Source organism: Papio anubis, chromosome 11, assembly GCF_008728515.1.
Source record: "Papio anubis isolate 15944 chromosome 11, Panubis1.0, whole genome shotgun sequence".
In the NCBI taxonomy this organism is placed as follows: Eukaryota; Metazoa; Chordata; class Mammalia; order Primates; family Cercopithecidae; genus Papio; species Papio anubis.
In genome coordinates this window covers 69,364,609-69,390,314 of record NC_044986.1, presented here as the reverse complement: position 1 = coordinate 69,390,314, position 25,706 = coordinate 69,364,609, and the positions used below count along the sequence as shown (strand labels likewise).

Below are 25,706 nucleotides of genomic sequence, written 5' to 3'. Positions count from 1 at the left end.
CTAAACAGATGGTTGTTTATTATTAAACAGGAATTTTCAGATACTTTCATTATTAAAATGATTTGCCCACAAACAATTTTTGTAGGGAAATCTTACATCTTTTGTTAAGTACAAGATAAACATAACAATTCTCTAGCGATTCTCACTTTTTTTTTTTTTTTTTGTGAGACAAGGTCTGACTGTCGTTCAGGAGGGAGCGGTGCAGTAGCAGATCCTAGCTCACTGTTGACTTGATTTCTCACCTCGTTGCAGCCTTGACCTCCTGGGCTCAAGCAATCCTCCCACCCCAGCCTCCCAAGTAGCTGAGACCACAGGCACATGCCACCACACCCAGCTAATTTTTGTATTTTTTGGTAGAGATGAGGTCTATGTTGCCCAGGCTGGTCTTGAACTCCTGAACTCAAGAGATCCTCCCACCTTGGCCTCCCAAAGTGCTGGGATTACAGGCGTGAGCCACTATGCCAGGTCCTAGCAATTCTTAATATAAGGCAGTTTGAGTAGGGTTACATTTCTGGATTTAAAAAAAAAGCAACTAGATAAGGCTATTTTTCTTGCTCTTTCTCTAGCTCACTTTTCACACTTTCCCAATAGCTAGAGTGAAGATAGGTCCTGGTCTACACTATTAAAAAGTATCAGGCAGCCGGGTGTGGTGGCTCACGCCTATAATCCCAACACTTTGGTAGGCTGAGGAGGGTGGATCACAAGGTCAAGAGATCGAAACCATCCTGGCCAACACAGTGAAACCCCGTCTCCACTAAAAATACAAAAAAAAAAAAAATTAGCCAGGCGTGGTGGTGGGTGCCTGTAATCCCAGCTACTCGGGAGGCTGAGGCAGGAGAATCACTTGAACCCGGGAGGCGGAGGTTGCAGTGAGCTGAGACTGCACCACTGCACTCCAGCCTGGTGACAGAGCAAGACTCGGTCTCAAAAAAAAAAAAAAGTATCAGGCATCTCCTTTCATTCTCAAAAGTGTTCTGAGTTGGATGATAAATTATACAAACTGTCTACAGCAGAATTATCCACATCATTGTAACTTCCACTAACATGAAGGGAAACCCCTGAAGGCTTTAAAGACTTCAAGTAAGTATAAACTATATAACCATAAAAATTTTACTATTAGTCATTTTACAGTTGAGGATCTGGGGCACAGAGAAATTAAAATAAGTCTAAGACCACGTGTTTTAGATTTGAGGTCTTTAACACCACCACAACCACTCCTTACAGAATAAGTACTATTTCTACATTTTTCTGTTGGAGGTGTTAACTATTACTATCTATATTTCATGGATGAGGAAACAGGCTTTGACTTATCACTTACCGGGGGTTTTAAGGAGGTTAAGTGGTAGAACTGGGATATAAACCTAGGTCTGCTTGACTTCAAAGCTTGTACTCCTAACCTTTAAGCAGAATGCCTCTCATAAAACGTAACGTGGGTGTCAGTATGGGTATGTGTTTGCTCCACAGTTTGGTCTAGGGGAATCTGTATCACTATAACATTGTATGCAAAATTTCCTATGTTTATATAAATTCTTCTAGAGAAAGGGTCTAGAGCTTTCAATAGATCCTCATAAGTATTTACGATACCAAAAAGAAAAAAAATCTAGAACCTGTTAGATTGCTTTGTTAGAGAGGTAAGCATTTAAGATAATCTACATATTTTATTATCAGTTGTTACCATCATAACCAGATTTGTCAACTAACATAATTAATAATTACTGAAAAGCAGTATATATAGGTATATTTACTAAGTATATAAATACCATAATTACAGGATATGATATTTTAGACCTTGCTCTTCTAAAAACCGAGGGTGAAGTCCTCATTTAATACTGAAGATGACCAGCAGTCACAACAAAGAGCAGGGAGTGATGGTAGAAATTTCTGTTGCTGGTGACCAAACTCTACTTACTGGAGTAGCTGTGGATTAAGCAGTTTTCTCACAAGCTATACTGACCTAAGGTAAAATTAACTTAGAAGTACAAAATTAGGCCGGGCGCGGTGGCTCACGCCTGTAATCCCAGCACTTTGGGAGGCCGAGGTGGGTGGATCACGAGGTCAGGAGATCAAGACCATCCTGGCTAACACGGTGAAAGCACGTCTCTACTAAAAATGTAAAAAATTAGCCGGGCGTGGTGGCGGGCACCTGTAGTCCCAGCTACTTGGGAGGCTGAGGCAGGAGAATGGCGTGAACCTGGGAGGCGGAGCTTGCAGTGAGCCGAGATTGTGCCACTGCACTCCAGCCTGGGTGACTAAGTGAGACTCTGTCTCAAAAAAAAAAAAAAAAAAAAAAAGTACAAAATTAGAAAGATGTACAATAAGGAACATCAAGCTACATTAAAACAAATAATTTTGTGCTTTTATTTCTTGATAAGTAATACGAATTAGTTTTCTTAAGAAGGATAAATAGTGTTAGTTGGAATTTGGGGAGACACTCTTTTTTTTCTTAAGTTGGTATCCTTTTAGTTTTTGTAAAAATAATATTGCCTTCAAACCCTCATACTGGCAACCTATTAGCATTTATGTCCTCTGATAACATTTGACCAGATACCCCAGTATAACTGTACCATTGTTAAATTACTGAAATATCTCCATATGGACAGAATATAGGTATATATAACACAGCCTATATGTAGGTATATATAACAGGATAACAGTAATGGCAATAAGTAGCAAAATTAATATCAATTCCAATATGAATTTATTAGTTCAAGTTAATTGCCACTAAATATCATAACTGCCAATAGGACTTGACCTTCCTGCTGTAGTATAACATGTGACTTGGTTGATATTCTTTATGAATATATACTGATATATGTGGATATTGAATATATGATAATTTTAAACAATATCATAAAGACTAGAAATTTTTGAATGAAATAGTTCAGCAAAAGCTGAGTGGATTCAGCAATATAAACCTTTTCTTTTCTTTTCTTTTTTTTACAGTGAGAGAAATTCTTTTTATTCAAACTATCTAATGATGGCACCCTGCAGTGGTAATGGAGTAAGTCAGAACCTGGGAGTAGTGCTGGCATAGATGTGGACAGTCACCATTTGGCTATTTAATGGACCAAGCAGTGTCAGGAGGAAGAGAGATACCCACCCACTGCATTGAAGGAGCTTAAGGAGGGAAAGGAATAGGTAGCATAGCCAGGTGGCATTATGGTCCTCTGGCTCGTGGCCATGTAGAAAGTACTGCTATCTGGGTACATATTGACTCTTGACTGGGGGCAACACAGCTACCTTTCTGGCCACAACACAGTGCTAAGTACTGTTTTTTAATTTATACATTAATTGGTACTAATTTATTAGTTTTTTTGTCTTTAAGAGACTGGAAACAGAGAGCCAGCTAATATTTTCCTTATTTTGATTTTGCTCTATTTTCCCCTTTTTAACCTTTCCATATTACAAACAAGTAGTCACAATGGATTTTTCTTCCAAATTTAGAAGATCTGGCAAATACGAGCACACTATCTATAAATTCACGTAACAGCTTTGGGAGGTGATTCTGATAACACTGCAAAAAATTATACTGACTAAAAGTTGGGGATTCTAGTGTTTTCATGATTCATTTTCTGGGCTTCTTTAGTTTTAGGCACCCTTGTAAATTTGCAGGACGCTCTTTCAGCGGTTGTTGTGCTTATGAATAAATGTTTCTAAGGTTGAAATCAGAGCTCTATCAAACTCAACTTTACACAGAGGAAACATATCTAACCGCCAACCCCTAAACTAAGCAACCTAAACTGTAAATGCACACTACTGGGTAAGAGAAATGGCAGTAAGAGTTATAAACACATCTCCCTCCACTACCATAAAAACAACAAAGGTTTGGATCCTGTCAACAGTTTATAGCATCAAAGACCTTTAAAAAGGATTGCATGTGGTCTGCAAGCATCTGTTTATCCCTTCCCACATCAAAGAAGAGTATTGTAGTCCTATACCTAAGTAGGGAAAAAGACAAGCAAGAGTAGGAGGTCTTAGACTTTGAGTTCCTTCTGTCTAGGCTCTGATACAACAAGAGGCTGGAGTGTTTGATCATCATTATCCATAATGTGAAGACCCAATGGTTGGAAAACACAAAAGATGGTGCTTCCGTGATCTTCAAATTAACCATGTCCCTAGTTTTAACAGATAAATGAGGCTGGGCACAGTGGCTCACGCCTATAATCCCAGCACTTTGGGAGGCTGAGGTGGATGGATCACGTGAGGCCAGGTGTTCGAGACCAGTCTGGCCAACATGGTGAAACCCTATCTCTACAAAAAATACAAAAATTAGTTGGGCATGGTGGTGCTCGCCTGTTCCCAGCTGCTCAGGAGGCTGAGGCAGGAAAATTGCTTGAACCCAGGAAGCGGAGGCTGCACTGAGCTGAGATCGCACCACTGCACTCCACCTGGGCAACAGACCAAGGCTCCATCTCAAAAATAAAAAATAAAAGATATATGATCATTTAATAACCTATGAAGTCTTAATGGATCTTAGTGTTTCTTCTTGGTTTCTTCTCTAAACTCATTAGATTCTCATCCAAATTTTATTTTCCTTCTCCTCCTTTCCCTCTCTAACCCCTAAGCCCACCTTAAGTGAAAGAGTATGGTTTATAAATTTTTGTGTCAGATAGAGAATAGGAAACATTGAGCTAAGAGGGAAATAATATTAGACATAAACGGTGGATTTGCTGAAACTCACCATCAGAGGGCACAACAGTACTGCAATAAACAACTCCCAAATTCTGCCAGGAAGAGATCCTTTGGTGTACCTAGACAACATAAAAGATACATCTACTGTCAGAATGGAACAACAAACATATACTTATGTGTGTGTATATAATAAATATATAAATATGATTACTTAAGTAATATGTATGCTTTGTAGAAAACTTTAAAAATACAGATAAAAGAAAATAAAAGTCTTTCAAACTCTTATCATCCTAAAATAATAGTGGTGAACATTTTGGTGTTTTTAAGATTTATGCAAACACATTTACATATACAAACACAAGTATACATGTTACATTAAACAAAATTAGAATTATACAAATCATGTTTTATGTACTTTAAAAACACTTAATATTGATTCTAGGTACTATCAGGCCTCAAGTAAACTTTCTGGCTTTTTCTTCCTCTGGTTACCTTTCAGACCTGCATCTCCTTCCTATCTCTTACCAGGTATAAGAGTTATTAAGTAGCTGTATCAACAATTTACTATTATGGAGTAGGTCTCTGGTCTTTATGTTCACTCTCCTTTTTAAAAAACTTGGAGAGGCAACCTCACTACTTGGGTCCTTAATCATGACCGCTTCAGAGTGTTAGAAAAAATCACTCCCACTCACATCCACCTCTACTACTTCCTTGAAGAGCAATGTCACTGTGGATGTGGATCTGGAACTCAGGTTCTCATAACTAAACCATGTTTCAGAATGAATACTGAATACATTTCTCACTTGGCAAATACTTTATTCCTTTGTATCTTTTACTTTCCCAGCCCCAAAAAGTATCAAAGGAAGAGGAAGGGCAGGCATTAACTGAATAAAATCCAATATACCTGCTTCAGGCCTGACATACTCCATTCCATCAGCACAAAGAAAAATCATTTAGCATCTACTAAGCTGTATTAAGGTGTGCATTGTCACAGAGTCCTAAATGATTTTTCTTTGTGCTGATGCACTTCATATGACTATCATTAATTTCCATCTCGTTTCAACTTAAGAGAGCATGCAGAAATGTGAGACTGACATTTATAAAAAATTTAAATAAATAATTTAAAAATTACTTGAGACTTGGCTTACAGCTAGTTTAGTTTTAAATCTTTGATTCATTAGGAATTACTTCTAGTCAAAGTAAGTCGAAATCTAGTTTCCCTCTAATGACAACATAGCTGTCCCATACAATGAATAATACATCTTTTCCTTTCTTATTTGAAATGTTATGTTTATAATTTTCCAGATAATTACATGAATTTGGATCTATTTCTGAACTTCTATTCTGCTCATGCTCTAGTAGCCACATTGTTTCAACATTCTAGTCTTATATTTCAGTGTCTGGTAGGGCTAGTTTTCCCTTATTACTTTTCTTTAAGAAATCTCCCAGTTATTCTTATTTGTTTCTCCACATGAACTTTAGAGTCAGTTTATCTAGACGTACACACACATGCACAGCTATTGGTTTCAAAAAAACAGTATTGTGCAGTGGTTAAAAGCACAGAATCTGAAATAATCTTGCCTGAGTTCATTTTGTAGGTCAGTAACTTTAACTGCAACCCTTGGGCAAGTTATTAACTTCTTTGTGCCTTGGTTTCTTCACTGAAAAATGGGCAAAAAGTGATACTAACATCACCCATGTAAAGTACTTGTGAGGACTAAATGAGTAATACATATAAAGTCCTTAGAACATGCCTGGCATAGAGTACATTCTCAATAAATACTAGCTATATCTTGTTGTGAGATATTAACTTCATGGGTTAAAAAAGGATTTTGATTTTTGCCAAAGAATCTTGTAAGTCTTTCCATTTAAGTCTCTGTTTGTATTTCTGAGAAGCACTTTAAAGCTGCTCTCAAGCAGATCTTGCAGGCTCTTTTTCCTCGTGTAATGGTTTTTGTACTAAGTCTTGTCCAATATTAGGAACATGATCCCTGCATGTTTGAGTTTGCATATGCCTATTACAGCTTTGCGTGTTCTTTAATTTTGTTATCCTTTCTGAGTTTCTTTGCTTTCATTTTCTTAGTAATCTGATCTGGGAATGTTTTAATAGGAGAATTAGGAGAATTAGAATCTGGGAATGTTTTAATAGGAGAATGTTTTAATAGGAGAATTACTTTAATTAATATAGCATACATATTTAAGCTCTCATCAGTTATGAAATTGTATGCGATGTTTTCTAAAGTAAAAATACTTTACTAGTGACTGGGCATGGTATCTTGCGCCAGTAATCACAGCACTTTGGTAGGCTGAGTGAGAGGACTGCTTGAACCCAGGAGTTAGAAGAGGCTGCAGTGATCTATGATTGTGCCATTGCACTCCAGCCTGGGCAACAGAGTGAGACCTCATTTCTTAAAAAACATTAAAATAAAATTACTCAATGATTTGTGCTTACTTTGTTTATGTACATATTCCTTCTGATAATAAAAAAGGTTTACTTTTTCTAGTAGCTACTTCAGAGTAAAAGTCTGAAGTCTTTTAACGGCCTCTGAAAGTCCAATATTCTCTGATATCCCATTTTCTCTGACTTCATCGCTTACCACTCTCCCTCCTATATTACTGTGCTTTACCCCTTTACACTCTTCCCTGTTTCTTGAGCCCAGCTACGTTTTTGCTTCAGGGCCTTTGTAATAGCAACTACCTTTGCTTAGAATACTGTTTCTCTAGATAACTATCTGGCTCAGTTCCTTCAAATATTTGTTCAAATTTCATTGTCTGACTAAGGTCTACTCACCCACTACAAAAAAAGCAATCTCATCAATGGGTACTCCTAATCCTTTTATGCTGTATTTCTCCCCATACATTTAACACCTCTTAACAAATTACTTATTATTTTTATTTTGTCTGTCTCCTCCAACCCATGAAGCAAAAATTTTCATCTGTTTTGGTCACTGACAGTGCTTGGCAAATAACAAGTCCTCATCGAATACATGTTAGGCAAAAAAACAAAAACAAAAACAAAAATCCTATATTTTATAGTTTTTTTTATAACTATAGTTTTACATAAAATATACTGTAACATATAAAAATCCTATCTCTATTATCAGCAATGATTAATACAGCTATGTTTCTTTTTTCTTTCCCTCTACCACTCGGTTTAGTTTATTAGATTATTTCCCTTAGTGTTTACCTTTCACTCTAACCTACGTATCTATGTATCAACTACAGACTCCCCTCCACCCCAATCTTAAGATTTTACTAGATTTATTGATTTCAAATGACATCTTTTGACAGGTTGTTATAAAACATGACAACATCATTTATTTCCTCATCGACTTTCATTACTGCACTGTCAAGGTTTTAACGATTCATATTCTGCTCTATAAATCTAATTTCCACATTTGTTTTAGTCTTAATGCTATAGATCAATGGACTCTATGTTCACTGCCAATACTCTTTAGCTGTAGTTTCTCCTTTCATTTCTTGGTTGGCTGCACTTCTTCCTGTAGAAGTAGGACTCATAAAAGCTAAATTTCCTGTAGCTTGGCATGTTAATTTCTAAATTAATCTTTCCTTGAGGATTTGGAAGGGAAAGTATCTGTGTTGAATGCTGCTTTGGAGAAGTCTGAGGTCAGCAGCTTCCTTTGGAGAACTGTGCTTGGCTGGCTTTGTTGGGGATCTGCAACCATAGGTATCATTCCTCAGGGTTTCCCCACACACCTCTATTTGACCTTCACTGGATCTGACAACCTTCCTTTATATAATAAGTGTTTTGGAATTGCAGAGATCTCCCTAGTTGTGCTGAAGATGTGGCTTGTATTTTTGTCTTATTCTCCTTCCTATTCCAAGATGTGAGAAGAGAAGAGAGAAACTGCTGCCTTTACTGGGCCATTATTTGTTTATGTAGTAACTTTTAAATACTCACATCTTCAAACACATACAGTAGGAAGCACAGTGTGAAGAAATCTCATGAACCCATCATCTGCTTCTATATTTATCAACATTTTATCAAATTCAGTTCATCTATATCCACCTAGTTTTTTCCCTTCAGTGTATCTTAGAAGGAAATCCCAACCATCATATCACTTCAATATACATACACTGGGCCGTTTTAAAACAGAAATCCTCTGTCCTCTATGACTTCATAAATTATCCTCAACAATAATAAGAGATGTTTTTGTGGGGAAGAGAACCACATCATTACATGGTTGGTTATGAGTAATATTTGTTAGATGATACAGAACATGGGTTGGCAGGCTGGCTGCCAGTTTTTGTAAATACATTTTATTAGAACATAACAAAACTCATTCATTTACTTACTCTCTATACCCCACTCAACTACTTTCACATCACAACAGCAAAATTGAGTGGTTGATATACAGCTGCAAGAGTTGAGTAGCTGCAACAGAGACCACATGGCCCACAAAGTATCAAATATTTACCATCTGGCCCTTTAAGAAAATGTTTGCTGATCCTTGCTTATAGAACAGTTTCTGTAGTTTTGGGATAATTCACTTTCTCAAAGTCCTTCCCATCTACTTCTATAATGACACTGCCAATTATAAAGTACCACATATTAAGTATTTACAAACACACATATAAGTCCTTTTTTTCCTTTAAACCTTCCAGAAGTTTAGAGTCTAATAAAGATAACAAAAACAAAAATTATTTTGCTCTTGCCTTTTTTCCTTGAAATATGGCAACAACAAACAAAAAACAAAAAAAACCAAGGAAGCAATTATAAGAGCTCAAGGTCAAAGAACCATCACTATTCTAAACTCTTCCATAACTCCCCTAAATTGAAAATATTTCGTGGTTTAAATTTTGTATTTTTAACATGTCACAAGAAAATAGTAAGTTTTTAAAAGTTTTTTTCCTTTACTGTTTAGGTTTTTTTTCCCTCCCCCTTTACTTTCCTTGGAAGCTTTTAATAAATATTTGACTGATGCTGAAAGTTTGAAAAATATACCAAAAAGTTAAAAAAGAAAGAAAAGTCAGCAAAAACAATCAGGCAAATGGTATGTAATATTTACATATTTAAATTTCACAGGCAGATACCAAGATTAAAATAGTCAATTAAGTTAAATCTTGGCAGATACAAAGATTAAACTTCAGTAAAGTTAATTATTTAGAAAGTATTTCAAAAATTATCAGAGAAAGGGAAAATCTCTAGGAATTTTTTTTTTTCCTAGTGTCTCTCTCTGTTGCCCAGGCTGGAGTGTAGTGGCGCGATCTTGGCTCACTGCAATCTCTGCCTTCTGGGTTCAAGCGATTCTCCTGCCTCAGCCTCCCGAGTAGCTGGGACTACAGGCGAGCACCAACCATGCCTGGCTGGCTAATTTTTGTATTTTTTAGTAGAGACAGGGTTTCACCAAGTTGGCCAGGCTGGTCTCGAACTCCTGAACTCAAGTGATCTGTACATCTTGGCCTCCCAAAGTGCTGGGATCACAGGCATTAGCCAAGGCACCCAGCCTCCCTAGAAATATTGGTGCCAAATGAATAAGGTGATTTGGTGCCCCCATAGTTCCTTGAAAAGAGACGGCAAGTTTATTCTTTTGGTACCAGTCCATATCTTTAATAAGTAACTTGAGAACTTTAAGGAAAATCAGGGACTTGAAACTAAAAGAAAGTATAACGTCTGCGGTAGTATTATAATCCTTTATCTTTGATCTTAATCCCTAGTGTTATCAATTTAGAGTCAGGCTACAAAACACTGTAACTTTATTTCTCCAAAACATAAGATTTAAGCCAACAAAAATTAAACTTTAGAATGATAAAAAAGATATTTTATGCCCTCAGAAAAGTATTAAATTCAAGTCAAAATTTACTTTTAAATTCCTTACTGTGATCATAAATTATTCAACTATACTTAATTCATCTTTCATAGTTCAAAAGAGCAAACTCAGCAGTATACTCCTTCCAGAAACTTGGGAGGACTGTCAAATCTAAATAACCTGTCAATAGCCCCCAAATATTCACAGTCAAATAGACATCAGGCTAAAGGAAGGGGAATGGTGAGGGGGAAGAAGGGAGGAGGGTGCAGGGAGGGAGGGAGAGAGAGGAAAAAAAAAAGAAAGAGAGGGAAAGTTATTTTCTTACTAACCTAGTTCCCTTTAAGAAAATCTTGGGATCTAATTTCATTAAGAAACAAACAGCTACCAACTACATCAAACTAAACTATATTAACTGCATCAAACCGCTTTAGATGGAATAACTGTATCTATGTATTTGTCCATGGCTAAAATCTTATTATAAATATCCTCACTCTGCCTCAAGTTTGGATATGTCCACTTGTATCTCCCTGTTACATTTCCCTTAGCACAACATGGAATGCTTATAAAATGAACCCCTTTCAATAATGTTCCAAAAATTTCGTTTCTAAGACCAGAGTACCCATATTTCAGCAACTCTGTCAAACCTGTCTCCAAAATTCAGTGCTTGTACGGATACTCCAATTAGCAGCATAAACTATTTCAGTTGGTCTAAAGCAAGACACACCTATAACAGCTTACACAGGTTGGGATCAGTCTTTTTCCATATCCCTGATACAGCAAAGTTGTTGAAACATCATATCAGCAACATTTACTACTTCTAATCTACCGATATACTAAATAAGGACTGTGGCTTTAACCTGGAGATTGGATAGTGGGGGAAAACACTGGAATGGGAAGACTTGGGCCCACTTCCACAACTCACTATCTTGAATTTCCACTTCTAAGTCTCTGTTTCTTCATCTGTTAAATTAAAAATAATGCAACAATGATAACAAAACCATTTCACAAGGCTGGTTTCACTTAAGGAAAGTGACAATATAAACATGATAACACTTGAATGACTAATATTCTACAGAAACAAACTCAAAATAAACCTTCAATATCCTTAAGAGATTGACTCAACATAAAAAATTGAATTACTGTAATACATTTCAAAAACCACAACTATCTCTAAACAGAGATAATATACAAAATAAACATCTTATGATATTAAGGTAGAAATCTGAGGTTTTAAAAGACTATCTCTTCAGATACCAACATAAAACACATTTGAAGATTTGTTGTTTTACTGCTAAGCTACTCTGAGAAATAAAAGTAATTATGATTTCTGTAAGCATTTTTTGATACAGAGTACAAATTTCTCCCTATATATTAAAGGTCTGTTTTATTTTTGACTGATGTAGGTACAAATGCATTCCATGTTGTACTGAGATGGTCATTGAATGTGTTGTTCATTATTACTTTTTAAAAACTAAAAACCCAAATGCAAAGATCTTTACTTAAAGGACTCACTGTCACATAAAACCTAGCATTTGTACCTTTTAACAATCATTTATGCAATTCAAAGCAGCATATAAATTTAGATGCAAGGGAATAAAGTCCGAATGTAAACTCCATGCGAATAGACACTCTACGTATTCCCCCGTTATCTGTGAGGGATATGTTCTAAGACTCTCAGTGGATGCCTGAAGCCACTGACAGTACAAAACCCTATGTTTTTTCATATAAACACATACCTATGGATAAAGTTTAATTTATAAATTAGGCACAGTAAGAGATTAACAATAATAAAAAAGAATAATTACAACAATATATTGTAATAAATGTTATACAAATGTGGTCTCTTAAAATATCTTATTGTACTGTACGTGGATGATTTACGTCTTGGGTGGGACAGAGTGGGACAGTGTAGGACTATGTGAGATCTCACCATACTACTCAGGACAGTGCACCATTTAAAACTTAATTATTTCTAGCATTTTTCATTTAATATTTTCAGACTGCAGCTGACTGTGGGTAGTGAAAACCACAAAAAGTGAAACAGCAGGTGAGGGGGAACCACTGTACTGTATCTGTTAAATGAATAAATGTAGTTGGCTTGTAGAGTTTTATTGAGAGTAAAAATGGAACTTCATTTGGTTGCCCTTTTTGATAGACAGTTCAGTTTGGCAATGGTTCTTTTCATCACCTGAATTCATATTTTCTTACACAGTGCCATTAAAGCCTGTGGAATCTCAATGCATTTTGTTGACATAACAATGTTGGGGAACTAGTTGCATCTATTACAACATATTGAGATAAAACTTCCTTCTTAAAGTGCCATAAAAGTTAGGAAAATACAAACTTTACAAAGTATTTTATTTTGGTTTGGTGATGGATAAACAGGTGTTAGTTACATTTGTGTCTATACCTCATAGAACTGAAAGGGCTTATATTTTTAAGTGTTTTTTTTCTACTTTGATGATGCCTAGGGCCTGAGAAATCTGTGTTTGTTTTAGAAAATGGCTACTCAAAATGTAGTCCATGGATCTGGGGCATCAGCATCACCTGGGAGCTTGTTAGAATGTCGATTCTCAGGCCCCACCTCCGACCTACTGAATCAGAATCTGCATTTTAACAAGGTCACCAGGAAATTCACACGCACATTAAAGTCTGAGAAGCACTACCACAGTTCATGCAAATGAGTTCAAAGGGATGCATTAGTTAGCTAGGAACAGTATTGTCAGACCTTTCACCATTCTCATTTATCAAGACCCCAGCATAAGCAACTAGGGCTCATACAGAGGAAACACCACATGGCAGAAACCAATGCATTGAGTTTCAAAGGCTAGATTCTAGTCTCATCTCTAGTTGCATGACCTTGAATCTTAGTTCTCATCTGTAAAATGCATGGGTTATATAACATACATTGTAAGGCCCTTCCAACTCTGAAAGTCTATTAATTCATGAAAATAAATACAAATACATTCTTTCCTGACACACAAGACACACACCACAAAGTAGTTTAGAGAAACAGTTCAACCATATGTGATAGAATAAGTAATTGGGCCTACTTAATGCTATGGGGCCTTGTCTATCAATTACTTTGTATTTATTTGGTTTGAAAAATCAACCTCTTTGTTTTCCCACTTGGTTTCTGGAAGATGCAGAGTGGTGAATAACTTAGGGAGTGGGTGGTTGCTATTAATAACTTCTCTCACTGCTTCCTTTGTTCTTGAATACTGATAAAACACAGGTAACAGACAGGATTCTGGAAAAATTAAAAACAAATTTGGAATTGTACAGGAGCAAGAGGATGTTATCGTTCTTAGAAAAAACATGGCTGAAATATTTAGAGGTGAAAGATTATGATGCCTGACACTGTCAGATCAGGAAACAATAATATGCATATGTATACATATACACATGTGCATACACATAGGTAGAGAGAAATAAAGCAAATGTGGCAAAAGATGAGTAACTGGTGAATCTAGGTAATGGGTATAAGACTGTACTTTGTAGTCTTTCCGCAATTTTCTGTAGGTTTGAATTTTTTCAAAATAAAAAATTAAGAGAGAAAAAGAATTATAAATATCTACTGACCCAATTGTGCTCTGTTGTATTCTTCTCTTTTTTAAGGTGAAATATAACAGATTTATTTACTTTTCTGTAACCTTTAAAAGGCATCAGAAAAGCTAGAATAGAAGAAAAAAAGATCAGTATAGAAAGAATTTCAGTAATGTACACTCCCATGTTGCTACTTTATTTTAACCTTGACTTACAGACTTAACTTTTTTCTCAGGTAAGGCTAAAATAAAAAGGGAAAAAGAAATGCTGGTGAGAAGTCATCTCAAATCTTCTTTGTATTAATGAAGTAAACAATTTCAAATCAAAAGTATGCTTTGTGTGATTTTCATTTTTGCTCTAGCTTCAGTTAATAACAAAAAGAATGCAGTTACCACTCACAAATATAAATAACTATAGGCCTTTCTTATTCCCCTGCAATGAGAGGGATACAACAGCTGCTATAAAAATCACTCTCTACCCTCCCATGTGTTGTGTGAGTGTGAAACTCATACCATGAAAAGAAAAAAATATAAAAAGAGAAAGTTATAGCAAAGTAGCTGGTTTTGTTTTAGAATTCTTTTTCCATTTACTGTAAGTTATTTTACCTAATTACAAATAAAATAAATATGCTACCTACATTTCTAACATAATTGTCTCACTTAGTTACAAACCTCAAAACTGGAATAACAGAAATCATGGGCCAGGCGTGGCGGCTCATACCTGTAATCCCAGCACTTTGGGAGGCCGAGGCAGGCGGATCACCTGAGGTCAGGAGTTCAAGACCAGCCTGACCAACATGGTGAAACTCCATCTCTACCGGAAAAAAAAAAAAATAATAAGGCCAGGCGCAGTGGCTCAAGCCTGTAATCCCAGCACTTTGGGAGGCCGAGGCGGGTGGATCAGGAGGTCAGGAGTTCGAGACCAGGCTGGCCAACATGGTGAAACCCCGTCTCTACTAAAAATACGAAAATTACCCGGGTGTGGTGGCATGCGCCTGTATTCCCAGCTACTCAGGAGGCTGAGGCAGGAGAATCACTTGAACCTGGGAAGCGGAGGCTGCAGTGAACTGAGATCGTGCCACTGCACTCTAGCCTGGATAACAAAGTAAGACTCCATCTAAAACAAAAAAAAAAAATACAAAAAATTAGCCGGGCGTGGTGGCAGACACCTGTAATCCCAGCTACTCGGGAGGCTGAGGCAAGAGAATTGCTTGAACCCAGGAGGCGGAGGTTGCAGTGAGCCAAAATCGCACCACTGCAGTCCAGCCTGGGTGACAAGAGCGAAACCCTGTCTCAAAAAAAAAGAAAGAAAGAAAGAAAGAAAGAAATCATGTACCACCTGACTAATAAGATTCCTTCATTCCTTCCAGATTTTATCCAGTAGGAACACCATAAGAACAACAAATCACATTCCATTAATTGGAGATTTTATAGCATTCATAAAGGCCTTTTTGGGGATAGTAGGGAGGGACAGGGTCTCACTCTGCCATCAAGACTAGAGTGTAGGCCGGGCGCGGTGGCTCAAGCCTGTAATCCCAGCACTTTGGGAGGCCGAGACGGGCGGATCACTAGGTCAGGAGATCGAGACCATCCTGGCTAACACGGTGAAACCCCGTCTCTACTAAAAAATACAAAAAACTAGCCGGGCGAGGTGGCGGACGCCTGTAGTCCCAGCTACTCGGGAGGCTGAGGCAGGAGAATGGCGTAAACCCGGGAGGCGGAGCTTGCAGTGAGCTGAGATCCGGCCACTGCACTCCAGCCTGGGCGACAGAGCGAGACTCCGTCTCAACAAAAAAAAAAAAAAAAAAAAAAAGACTAGAGTGCAGCAGTATGATCCTAGCTCACTACATCCTTGACCTCCTGGGCTCAAGTGATCCTCCTGTCTCAGCCTCCTGAGTAGCTGGGATATGCCACTGTGCTCAGCTAAGTTTTTTAATTTTTGTAGAGATGAGGTTTGGTTATGTTGCCAGGGCTGGTCTTCAACTCCTGACCTCAAGGAATCCTCCCGACTCGGCCTCCCAAAGTGCTAGGATTACAGCTGTGAGCCACTGTGCTAGCCCATAAGTCTTACTTGTCTTTAACTCTTTGGCTTCAAACAAATGCACTAATTTTGATAGCCTCTATTCTCTTTCTCTACCTTTAGCTAAGGGGACTTATTTTTATTTGCTTGGTTTTTAAAAATACCCTTAACAAAGTCATGCCAAGGTGTAACTTTACATAATGAACAGATTAAGATTAATACCAAAGAATAACAGTCATTAAGGTCTTAGTGCAGTATAAAGGGGAAGATCAAATAAGAGAGTTAAGAGGATTTTCACATATAATTCAAAACTGAAAACATTCAACCCAGAATGGTCCTCAGCCCACTCTGCCTATACTCCAGCTGACCTCTCCTGTCTGTTTAGGGATCACATGGGGACCAGTCTCTTAGCAAGCCATTCTAAGTCACAACTTTCAGTTGAGAGACCAGCAGATGCTTATTTGCGTATAAAGAAAGAATACCATTACTAACATCACTACCATCTTCTATATTTTCTGAGCATGCACAGGGCCCAATTTGCACTCTTTTTGTGACTGCCTTCTTTCACTTAGCGTGATGTTTTCAAGGCTCATCTATGTTGTAGCACATATTGGTACTTAATTCCTTTTTATTACCAAATGATATTCCATTGTATGGATATATGACATTTTGTTTATCCATTCATCAGTCACTGACTGTGTGGGTTGTTTCCACTTTTTAGCTATTATGCATAATGCTGCTATAGACATTCATGTACAAGTTTTTGTACGAACATATATTTTCCTACTTCTTGGATAGCTATCTAGGAGTAGAACTGTGGGGTCCCATGGGAACTCTGATAACATTGTGAGGAATTGCCATACTATTTATATAAAGTGGCTGCTATTTTTACATTACATTTGCATTTACAGCGAGGGTTCCAGTTTCTCTATATCCTTACTCACACTTAACACTGTCTTTTTTCTTTCTTTCTTTTTTTTTTTTTTTTTGAGACAGGGTCTCACTCTGTTGCCCAGGCTGAGTACAGTGGCACAATCAAGACTCACTGCAGATTTGATCTCCTGGGCTCCAAGCAATCCTCCTGCCCTGGCCTCTCAAAGTGCTGGGATTACAGGTAGGAGCCACTGTACCCAGTCCTATCTGTCTTTTCAATTATACTATCTTAGTAGATGTTAAATGGTATCTCATTGTGGCCTTGATTTCCATTTCTCTGATAAGTAATGATGTTGAGCATTTTTTCATATGCTTACTGACCACCTTTATATCTTCATTGGAAAAATGCCTATTCAGAATCTTTGTCCATTTTTACATTGGGTTGTCTTTTTATTATCAAGTTTAGTGTTGGTGTTTGGTAAGTCATGTTACTCTAGGAATTTGTCCATTTTGCGTGAAATTTTAAATGTATTGACATAAAGTTGTTCAGAATACCCTCATAACTTTTTAATGGCCATAGAATGTATAGTGGCATTGCCTTTTTTTGTTGTTCCTAGTATTAGTAAACTATGACTACTTTTTCTTGATCTGTCAGTCTTGGTTGTTATTTCCTTATTTATTTAGAGAAGGAGTATCGTTCTGTTGCCCACGCTGGAGTGCAGCGGCGTGATCTTGGCTCACTGTGACCTCAGCCTCCCAGGTTTAAGCAATTCTCCTGCCTCAGCCTCCTAGTAGCTGGGATTGGTGTCTGGGACAGGCATCTGTCACCATGCCCGGCTAATTTTTGTATTTTTAGTAGACACGGGGTTTCACCATGTTGGCCAAGCTGGTCTTAAACTCCTGACCTCCGGTGATCCGCCCACCTCGGCCTCCCCAAAGTGCTGGAATTATAGGCGTGAGCCACGGCCAGCCCAGCCGTTATTTCTTCTTTGATGCAGATTTCAAATACCAGAAGATTTTCCAGTGAAAATATAATTTCTATCTTAATTCCACTGTGGTTAGAGAACATACTCTGTATGATTTAAATCCCTTGAAATTTATTAGGACTTGCTTTATGGTCTAACTGTGGTCAGCTGGAAAATGTTCCATGTGCACTTGAAAAAAGCAAGAATCCTATAATACTTTTTGTTGGATTTGATGTTGCCATGGGCTTTTAATACCAGCTGAGTTGAAGTTGACATTTTCGTGTGTATGACAAAGGGCTTAACTTTGTTTCTTCACAGTCTAGAGAGATATTCTATCCCTGTAAAGTCAAGATTTTCAAGAAATTGTTCTGAGGAACTTTCTAAATATAATATGCTGCCACCCTAAACATTGTGGAGTAAAAGTCAAGCAGAAAAGCATGCTTTTGGAACTCAGGCGTGGATATCAATCTTATTGAGACTGGAAAGAAAGATTGGACTGGGTCATTTTCATTCTCCAGATGTACATAAATCAATTGGTTTTTAAAGCAGTTTTCTAGAAGGAATACACATTATTCAAAAACTTTCTCACAAATAAATCATAATATTTAAACACCAGATGAAATTTAAAATTTGCTGATTACTTCACTACATTTTATGAGACGGGTGCATTTCATTAAGAAAATGTTGATCCTTGTACTTCATGCAGGCCTTGAAGACCAAAAGTTTTAGTTAAAAAAAAAAAAAAAAAAATTAAGTCTTACAAGCCTGTTTGACTTTCGTCATGGATCTTTGTTCCCGTTCTAGTTTGTTTCCTACAATATAGGAACCCATCACTTCTCTTAGACAGGAGTAATGATCACAAAGAAGTTACAAAGTTAACAAAAAATGGGACAATGCTTTAGAAATAAAGGAAAAATCAATTTCAGTTAGCAAAATGGGCACTGAATCTAGGAACAGAATTGTATGTACAACATGCAGGTTCTGGTCTCAATATTGAGCTGTTAAAGGGCAGATTATTCTCTGGAGTCTAGTACCATGTCACCACTTGGTGGGGGGAACCAACAACAGAAAGGGAACACGTATGGAAAGTGGTAGGGAATAACTACTGACCAAAAGCACTGTTAACTTCATTTTGTTATCCCATTAAAAAATACTAACCAGGTTGGGCACGGTGGCTCACGCCTGTAATTCCATCACTTTGGGAAGCCAAGGCAGGTGGATAACCTGAGGTCAGAAGTTCGAGACCAGCCTGGCCAACCTGGTGAAACCCCGTCTCTACTAAAAATGCAAAAAATTAGCTGGGCATGGTGGTGGGCACCTGTAATCCCAGCTACCTGAGAGGTGGAGGCAGGAGAATCGCTTTAACTTGGGAGGTGGAGGTTGCAGTGAGCCAAGATCGCACCATTGCATTCCAGCCTGAGCAATAAGCAAGACTCCGTTTCAAAAAAAAAAAAAAATACTAATCAAACTGATGAAGAAGTCCAGAAGGACACCTGTGTTTCTCTTTCAAAGCAAAGTCAGAGCAATTTTGACAAATAATCACCTAAATGTTTACCCTACAGCAACTATGAGCATGAGGTCAAAAGTGAAACTGAGAAATACCAAAACTGTCTATTTCCTTCCAACAATTAACCTGGGAAGTTCATGAGTATAGCTTGTAGAACAGGAGAATGAGAAAAATTATTAAGCATCAAATCTAATAAATAGTTCCTATGGCACCTGGCACATACTACCTTATTTCTTACTGACAAAATTATCTAGAAATGTTTGTAAATAATAATGACAAAAACACAAGGCATGTAAATATATTCACATGCACAGCACAAATGAAATATTCTTTGAGGCAGAAATGTAAATGGATATTTTGTGACACATCCCCATTGATGCAAGATCCTTACTTCTAGCATGATTATTTCTTCCTGCCCTATAACAGACATATATCACTCATGTTCACTGAATAAATCGTACACACTTTCTCCTCAGACTTTTCTTCAATGGGCAAAATGTATTTTCCATTGAGGCAGGCAGTAAAAAAACCAATTTTCCTTGAGTTAACAACTATCTCACTATATTTTTCAATACACTACAATTTAACTATACAATACTATCACCTAAGATAAATTTATTGAGTACAAAACTTGTATTATGATTATGTAGAAGAATGTCCATAGGAGACACATTATGAACTTTTTATGAATGAAGTGTCGATGGCTCAAACGGCTTAGTGCAAAAAAAAAAAAAAAAAAGACTGGAAAAATGTTAACAACTACTGAATCTAGGTAAAGGGAATTTAGATGTCTACTGCATTATTCTTTCACTTCTATACAGATTTGAAAATTTTCAAAATAAAAAATAAGGAAGTATTTATTAAAAATCCAAAAATGTTAGGTTGATGAGTTATTATAGCCTAGGAAACTGAAAGTGATACTCAGAATATTGTAAGCTCCTTGAATGTAAAAACTTTACCCTTGCTTTTTATTTAATAAGAATTCTGCTACCCAAAGTTACTGATGAAAAATAAACAAACAAACTTACGGATGAATATTTAGCATGTTGGGGTAGAGGGAATGGTGGGAAACAGAAGTAGCAACAATTAATGAAAGGGCTAGCAAGTTTTGTCTTGACTGTATGTGGTAGCTGTCTCTTCTCGCCCCCCTTCTTTCCCTATTTCTACTCTGCCTTCTCACAAAAATGTCAGATGTGCCACAAAAGCTACTTCCTCAAAGTAGCAAACTATGTATGGCCTGCAAGTCATAAGGCTGTTCCTGGCTCACTTGATTTGTCAAAATAAGGAAAACTGAACTAAATCCCTCTCTGCTATTGATTTTGAGAGATGTTGGTAAATTTCTAGACACCATTCTTCATGGACTTCTCCCTTGAAAATTTCAAATGTCATCCTACAAAATATCTTATCTATTGCCCTGTCTTGTCCAGCAGAAGAAAGCATAACAGAGATACAACAGAGTAAAAACTGGCATCTGTTTATATACTGAATGAACGTTTCTAAAAAAGGAGGATTAAAGTATTAAGAGTTAGAAGTAACTTTTATTTCCAATGTGTAACACTGAATGCCAATATGTTTAACATCATTTAACAGCATTGATAAGACAATGTTGAGTCAGTATTTTTTTTTTTTTTTTTTTTTTGAGGCAGAGGTTTGCTCTTGTTGCCCAGGCTGGAGTGCAATGGTGCAATCTTGGCTCACTGCAACCTCCGCCTCCCGGGTTCACGCAATTCTCCTGCCTCAGCCTCCCGAGTAGCTGGGATTACAGGTATGCGCCACCACGCCCGGCTAATTTTTGTATTTTTAGTAGAGACAGGGTTTCACCATGTTGGCCAGGCTGGTCTCAAACTCCTGATCCAGCCGCCTTGACCTCCCAAAGTGCTGGGATTATAGGCATGAACCACCACGCCCGGTTGAGTTAGTACTATTCTTATGTCTTGACAACACAAGCTCTTTGAGGATGGCCATCATCTTCATCTTTAGATTCAATGCCACTAAATAATTCACTAATTATCTTCAGTAACAATGGCAATAAATAAAAACTGGTCAGTTCTACAATCAGGGTGTGGTAAAGGAGTTCAAGTTTCCAAAATAGAAATCATAGAAGTCAAGAAGGCCAAAGAACGTTGATGGCTTCTTAGAATAGTACTTTCTGCTTTATTTTCATAATGTGAGTTAGCAAAACACTGTGAATATTATTAACCACAACAAAGCAATCATGGTTTGCTCACACTTAGCCTCTCTCTTCTCACTAATCCTAGCTTTGAAGCACATGAAAATCTGAAAAGTCACAGGTGACCTAGGTTAGAGAGGAACTTTTCATTTTAAATCAAATTTTTCAATCTAACATAGCCAGAAGAGTTGCTTAGTTATAAACTGTTTAAGCCTTTTTAAGTTTTCTACTCTATAACTTTCCTATCAGCTAATTCTTTTTCAAGAGGGAAATTTAACATTGTTAATTTTGCTTATTTTCAAGCAGCTATTTTCCATTTTACAAAATTCTAAAAGAACAGTACAAGTCAAAATATTTTTCACATTTAGAGGTTAGAGTTAGTCCTTGACTAGATTTTGTTATAGTACATGCAAAGTCACTCAATAAATGTTAATTTCCATTGGGACAAAATCTTAGTGTTCTCTGGGTCACTGAAGTCCATTAAAGGCTCTACTATTGTCTACTTATTACTTTACTAATACAAAATAAGACACAGTTTTACTAACATTTAAGATACTTTTCGAACCAAACTGGGTGTGACAGCACACTCCTCTAGTCCCACCTACTCAGGAGGCTGAGGTAGGAGAATTGCTTGAGCCTAAGAGTTCGAGTCCAGCCTGGGCAACACAGTGAGACTCCATCTCTTAAAAACAACAACAATAAAACAAAAACTTGAACTAGACTGTAAGCCCTTTAAAAACAGGAACAGTGCATGTACTTCTATTAATGCTCATTTATAGTAACCACTTAATAACTGTCATCTTAAAGACAATAAAATTCTAATGTCCAAGGACAGTGGTCACGGCAAGCAAAGTTTAAAGAACTGATTCACACATTTATTCAAAATAATATCAGGTTTCCTTATACAGTATAGCAAACTAGCCTACCTCAGGTTACTATTAAGAAGGAGGTAAGGTCAATACAAGAAAATAAAGTGAAATTGGAATTCTACAAGGAAATGACATGTGATGAGATGGAACTGACTAAAGGGTCCTATTACTGTATTGTGTCAATGATGCCAGGTAGAAGGGTAAAAAACAAACATATCTGAGGAGAGTTTACTCTCTTCTCCAAGGTGGAAGCTTGAAATTACTCTACTTGAAATGTACATAGATATAGGGTATTTGCTTTACAATATAGAGGTCTTATATTTGATACCACAGAAATTCTGGACCAAGTAACAGACGGTGGAAGGGAAACTACTAACCAAAAATGATTCTCCTGAATGCTTCTGGATTACACTAATTTTAAGGAGTCAGGGGAAGAATATGCAGGAAACTAGCCCAATAAGTAATTATAAATCACTAGTAAAGAAATAGAAATACATGAGTAGTTAAGTTTGCTGTAGAACAATTTTTATTAGTCAATTAAGTTGTTAAATGCAACTATTTAAATAATGATAGTATGTTACCATTCCTCATCACATTTATATGAACTTGCTTGTTTGCCTGGCTGTCCAGAAGATTCTTTTGTAATGAAGGTCAGCAACCTCACCAGGTTATGTATTCATTTTTGTTTGTTTTGTTCTGAGATAACATCTCCTGTGTCACTCAGGCTGGAGTGCAGCTCACTGCAGCCTGGGTCTTCTGGACTCAAGTGATCCACCACCTCAGCATCTAAAGTAGCTGGTGGTGCTTGCCACCACCCCAGCTAAATTTTTAATTTTTAAAATAGAAATTCAGTATTGCTATGTTGTCAATGCTGTTCTCAAATTTCTGAGCTCAAGAGATCCTCCTACCTCAGCCTCCTGAGTGCTGGGATTATGTGTGAGCCACTGTGCCCCGCTGACGTCTTAGTCTTAATCACTGTGTGTTGGCTATTTAAAAGCACACACCAACTGGCTGTAAAGGAATAGCTTTCAATTACTGAATTCAGGAAGCCAGAGGAAATTTCCTTTTACTTAAATGATTGCTAAAACTTCTACTGTACAACTGAATAAATCTCATCTTTTATGTTTTGCCCATTCCTACTTGTTATTTTTAAAATATTTTAAAGTTTTCACTGAAATAGCTGAAGAAAAAAAATCTGATGTAAAACCAGACTTGTTAATGAGTGTTGAATCATATGATATACCAGTTCCTAAAAGATCCCTCTAGAGTTTATTTTTTAATTATTTTTTTGAGATGGAGTCTCACTCTGTCTCCCAGGCTGGAGCGCAGTGGCATGATCTCGGCTCACTGCAACCTCCGCTCCCCGGTTCAAGTGATTCTCGTGCCTCACCACCCAAGCAGCTGGGATTACAGGAGCCCGCCACCATGTATTTTTGTATTTTTAATAGAGATGGGGTTTCACCATGTTGGCCAGGCTGATCTTGAACTTATGGCCTCAAGTGATCCTTCTTGCTATGAAGGAATGATATTTACACTTCCCTTCCCCACCTGATTTATTTATGTTATTTTTATAATATCAAGATTATAAACTTATAATCTATTCTGAAAGTGTAATTTCCACTGAGGCATATTAACTCTGTAATGAAATGAATTTAATTCTTATCACACTGTTTTTTATCAGTTTATTTCTGAATTCTTTGATTATTCTTTCGATTAGGTAGGTTTTTAATCATGATGTAATCTGTCTGAAAAAGATCTCATGGGTATTAGATTTGCTGAGCTTTTCCATGCTAGAGCACATCGTGTACTAATATTTATGCTTAAAGTATTTTGCTGGTTAAAAAATCCCAGGTTAACCTAAAGGCATGGTCAACATTCCTCTACTGTTTTCTAACATTGTTTCTTGCTAAAGAGAAAGCTAAGGTAAGCCCAAGCTCTGTCCCCCATCCCACTACCTACATGACCACCAAATTCTTTATCCATTTAAGTTCTATACTTTCACCAAAATATGCCTCAGTATCAATTGTTCTATATCATTTATTCCTGGGCCACAGGGTAGTCATCTTTGATTCAAGGTTTTAATGATTTCAGAAAAATTTTTCTATTATAGCTCTAAATATTACTTCAGTTCCATTTGTTATTTTTCTCCACAACGAAGGTCAGCAACCAAAATCAGGCAAAATCCAGCTCACCATCTGTTTTTGTAAATAAAGTTTCACCGGAACACAGCCATATATAGTGTGTATGGCTGCTCCTGTACTATAAGAGGCAGAGCTGAATGCCTGTAACAGAAACTATATGGTTGCAAAGCCTAAAGTATTTATTTTTGGGCCCTTTACAAATTTGCTGATGCCATGCATAGATGTCCTTTGTTTTCCCTTATCATCTTCTCTATAATTTTTATATCTGTATTTTCTTAAATTTATATAATTTCCTCAAGCCTCTTAGCCATGTCTCTGATTACATTTACTCTTTGTTATTTCTGATGTGGTTTTCACTTCTCTAACACTTTTATTTTTCTTTTATACTTCTTTCCTAAGGTTTTCCCACTGGTTTTTCATCTCCTCCTATTGCCTTATTATTTCTTAACACTTGTGTTGGACAGATTCCTATTTTTTGTAACAGGTCATATCTATAATTTGAGTCTATAAAAAAACTAAATGTCAGAACACTACAACAAAGGTTCACTGGTTAGACCTTTAAAGTAATATAACCCTTACTTTTAGAGAAATCAGTACATTGCTTGGAATTCACAGGAGAGGTTCAGCATCCTCCTATATGTGGTCTAGATTTCATAGTATGTATTTGGCAAGTTATGCTTCATTGTTTGTATTCTGGGGCTTAGCTTTGTGCCTAGTTTCACTAATAATGAACTTCTTTTCTATTTTCCTGTCTTCTTGTTTTTAATGAGTTTCAAAAAAGAAAGGAAGAGTAAAAATTCCTTTATTCTGCTACTTTTAATTGAAGTCTCTTCCTCACACATTACATTGTAGGAAGAGCTAATCTTTAAAGCAAAAAATTATAGGCCTGATAGGTTTTAATGCACCAGGGAATGAAAGATATATTTAAAAAAACAAAAAAATAAAAAAAACAACATCAGCAGTGTGAAAGAATTGCTCAGAACAAGCCTGTGCCAGGAACAACATTTGTTTGGAGATCCGTTCCAGCAGCCATGCCAAATCAGTTGTATCACTTGGATTAAAGGCAGTTGCAGAATGCTGTACTATAAAAGACTTCCATGGCACACTTACAAATTAGGTTTTTACCAGTTTACCATGATTAGGATTACCAGTTTCACCTGACCATTACTAAAGTTCCTGTTGCACTCTTCCATTTGCTTTGACCCTCATTTGT

At 36.9% G+C, this 25,706-nt stretch overlaps 1 protein-coding gene across 3 annotated transcripts in view; it reads right to left on the bottom strand.

Moving 5' to 3' along the window:
* Positions 1–25,706, bottom strand: part of MCU (mitochondrial calcium uniporter) — a 208,682-nt gene that overhangs the window by 45,641 nt on the left and 137,335 nt on the right. For all 3 annotated transcript variants that reach the window (XR_651685.3, XM_003903787.4, XM_009214713.4), the window contains one exon: positions 4,682–4,751. Coding sequence is in view for 2 of the 3 variants with exons in the window: in XM_003903787.4 (XP_003903836.1) it covers positions 4,682–4,751 (70 nt within the window). In the remaining variant the exon portion in view is untranslated. The remainder of the gene's footprint in view (positions 1–4,681; positions 4,752–25,706) is intronic.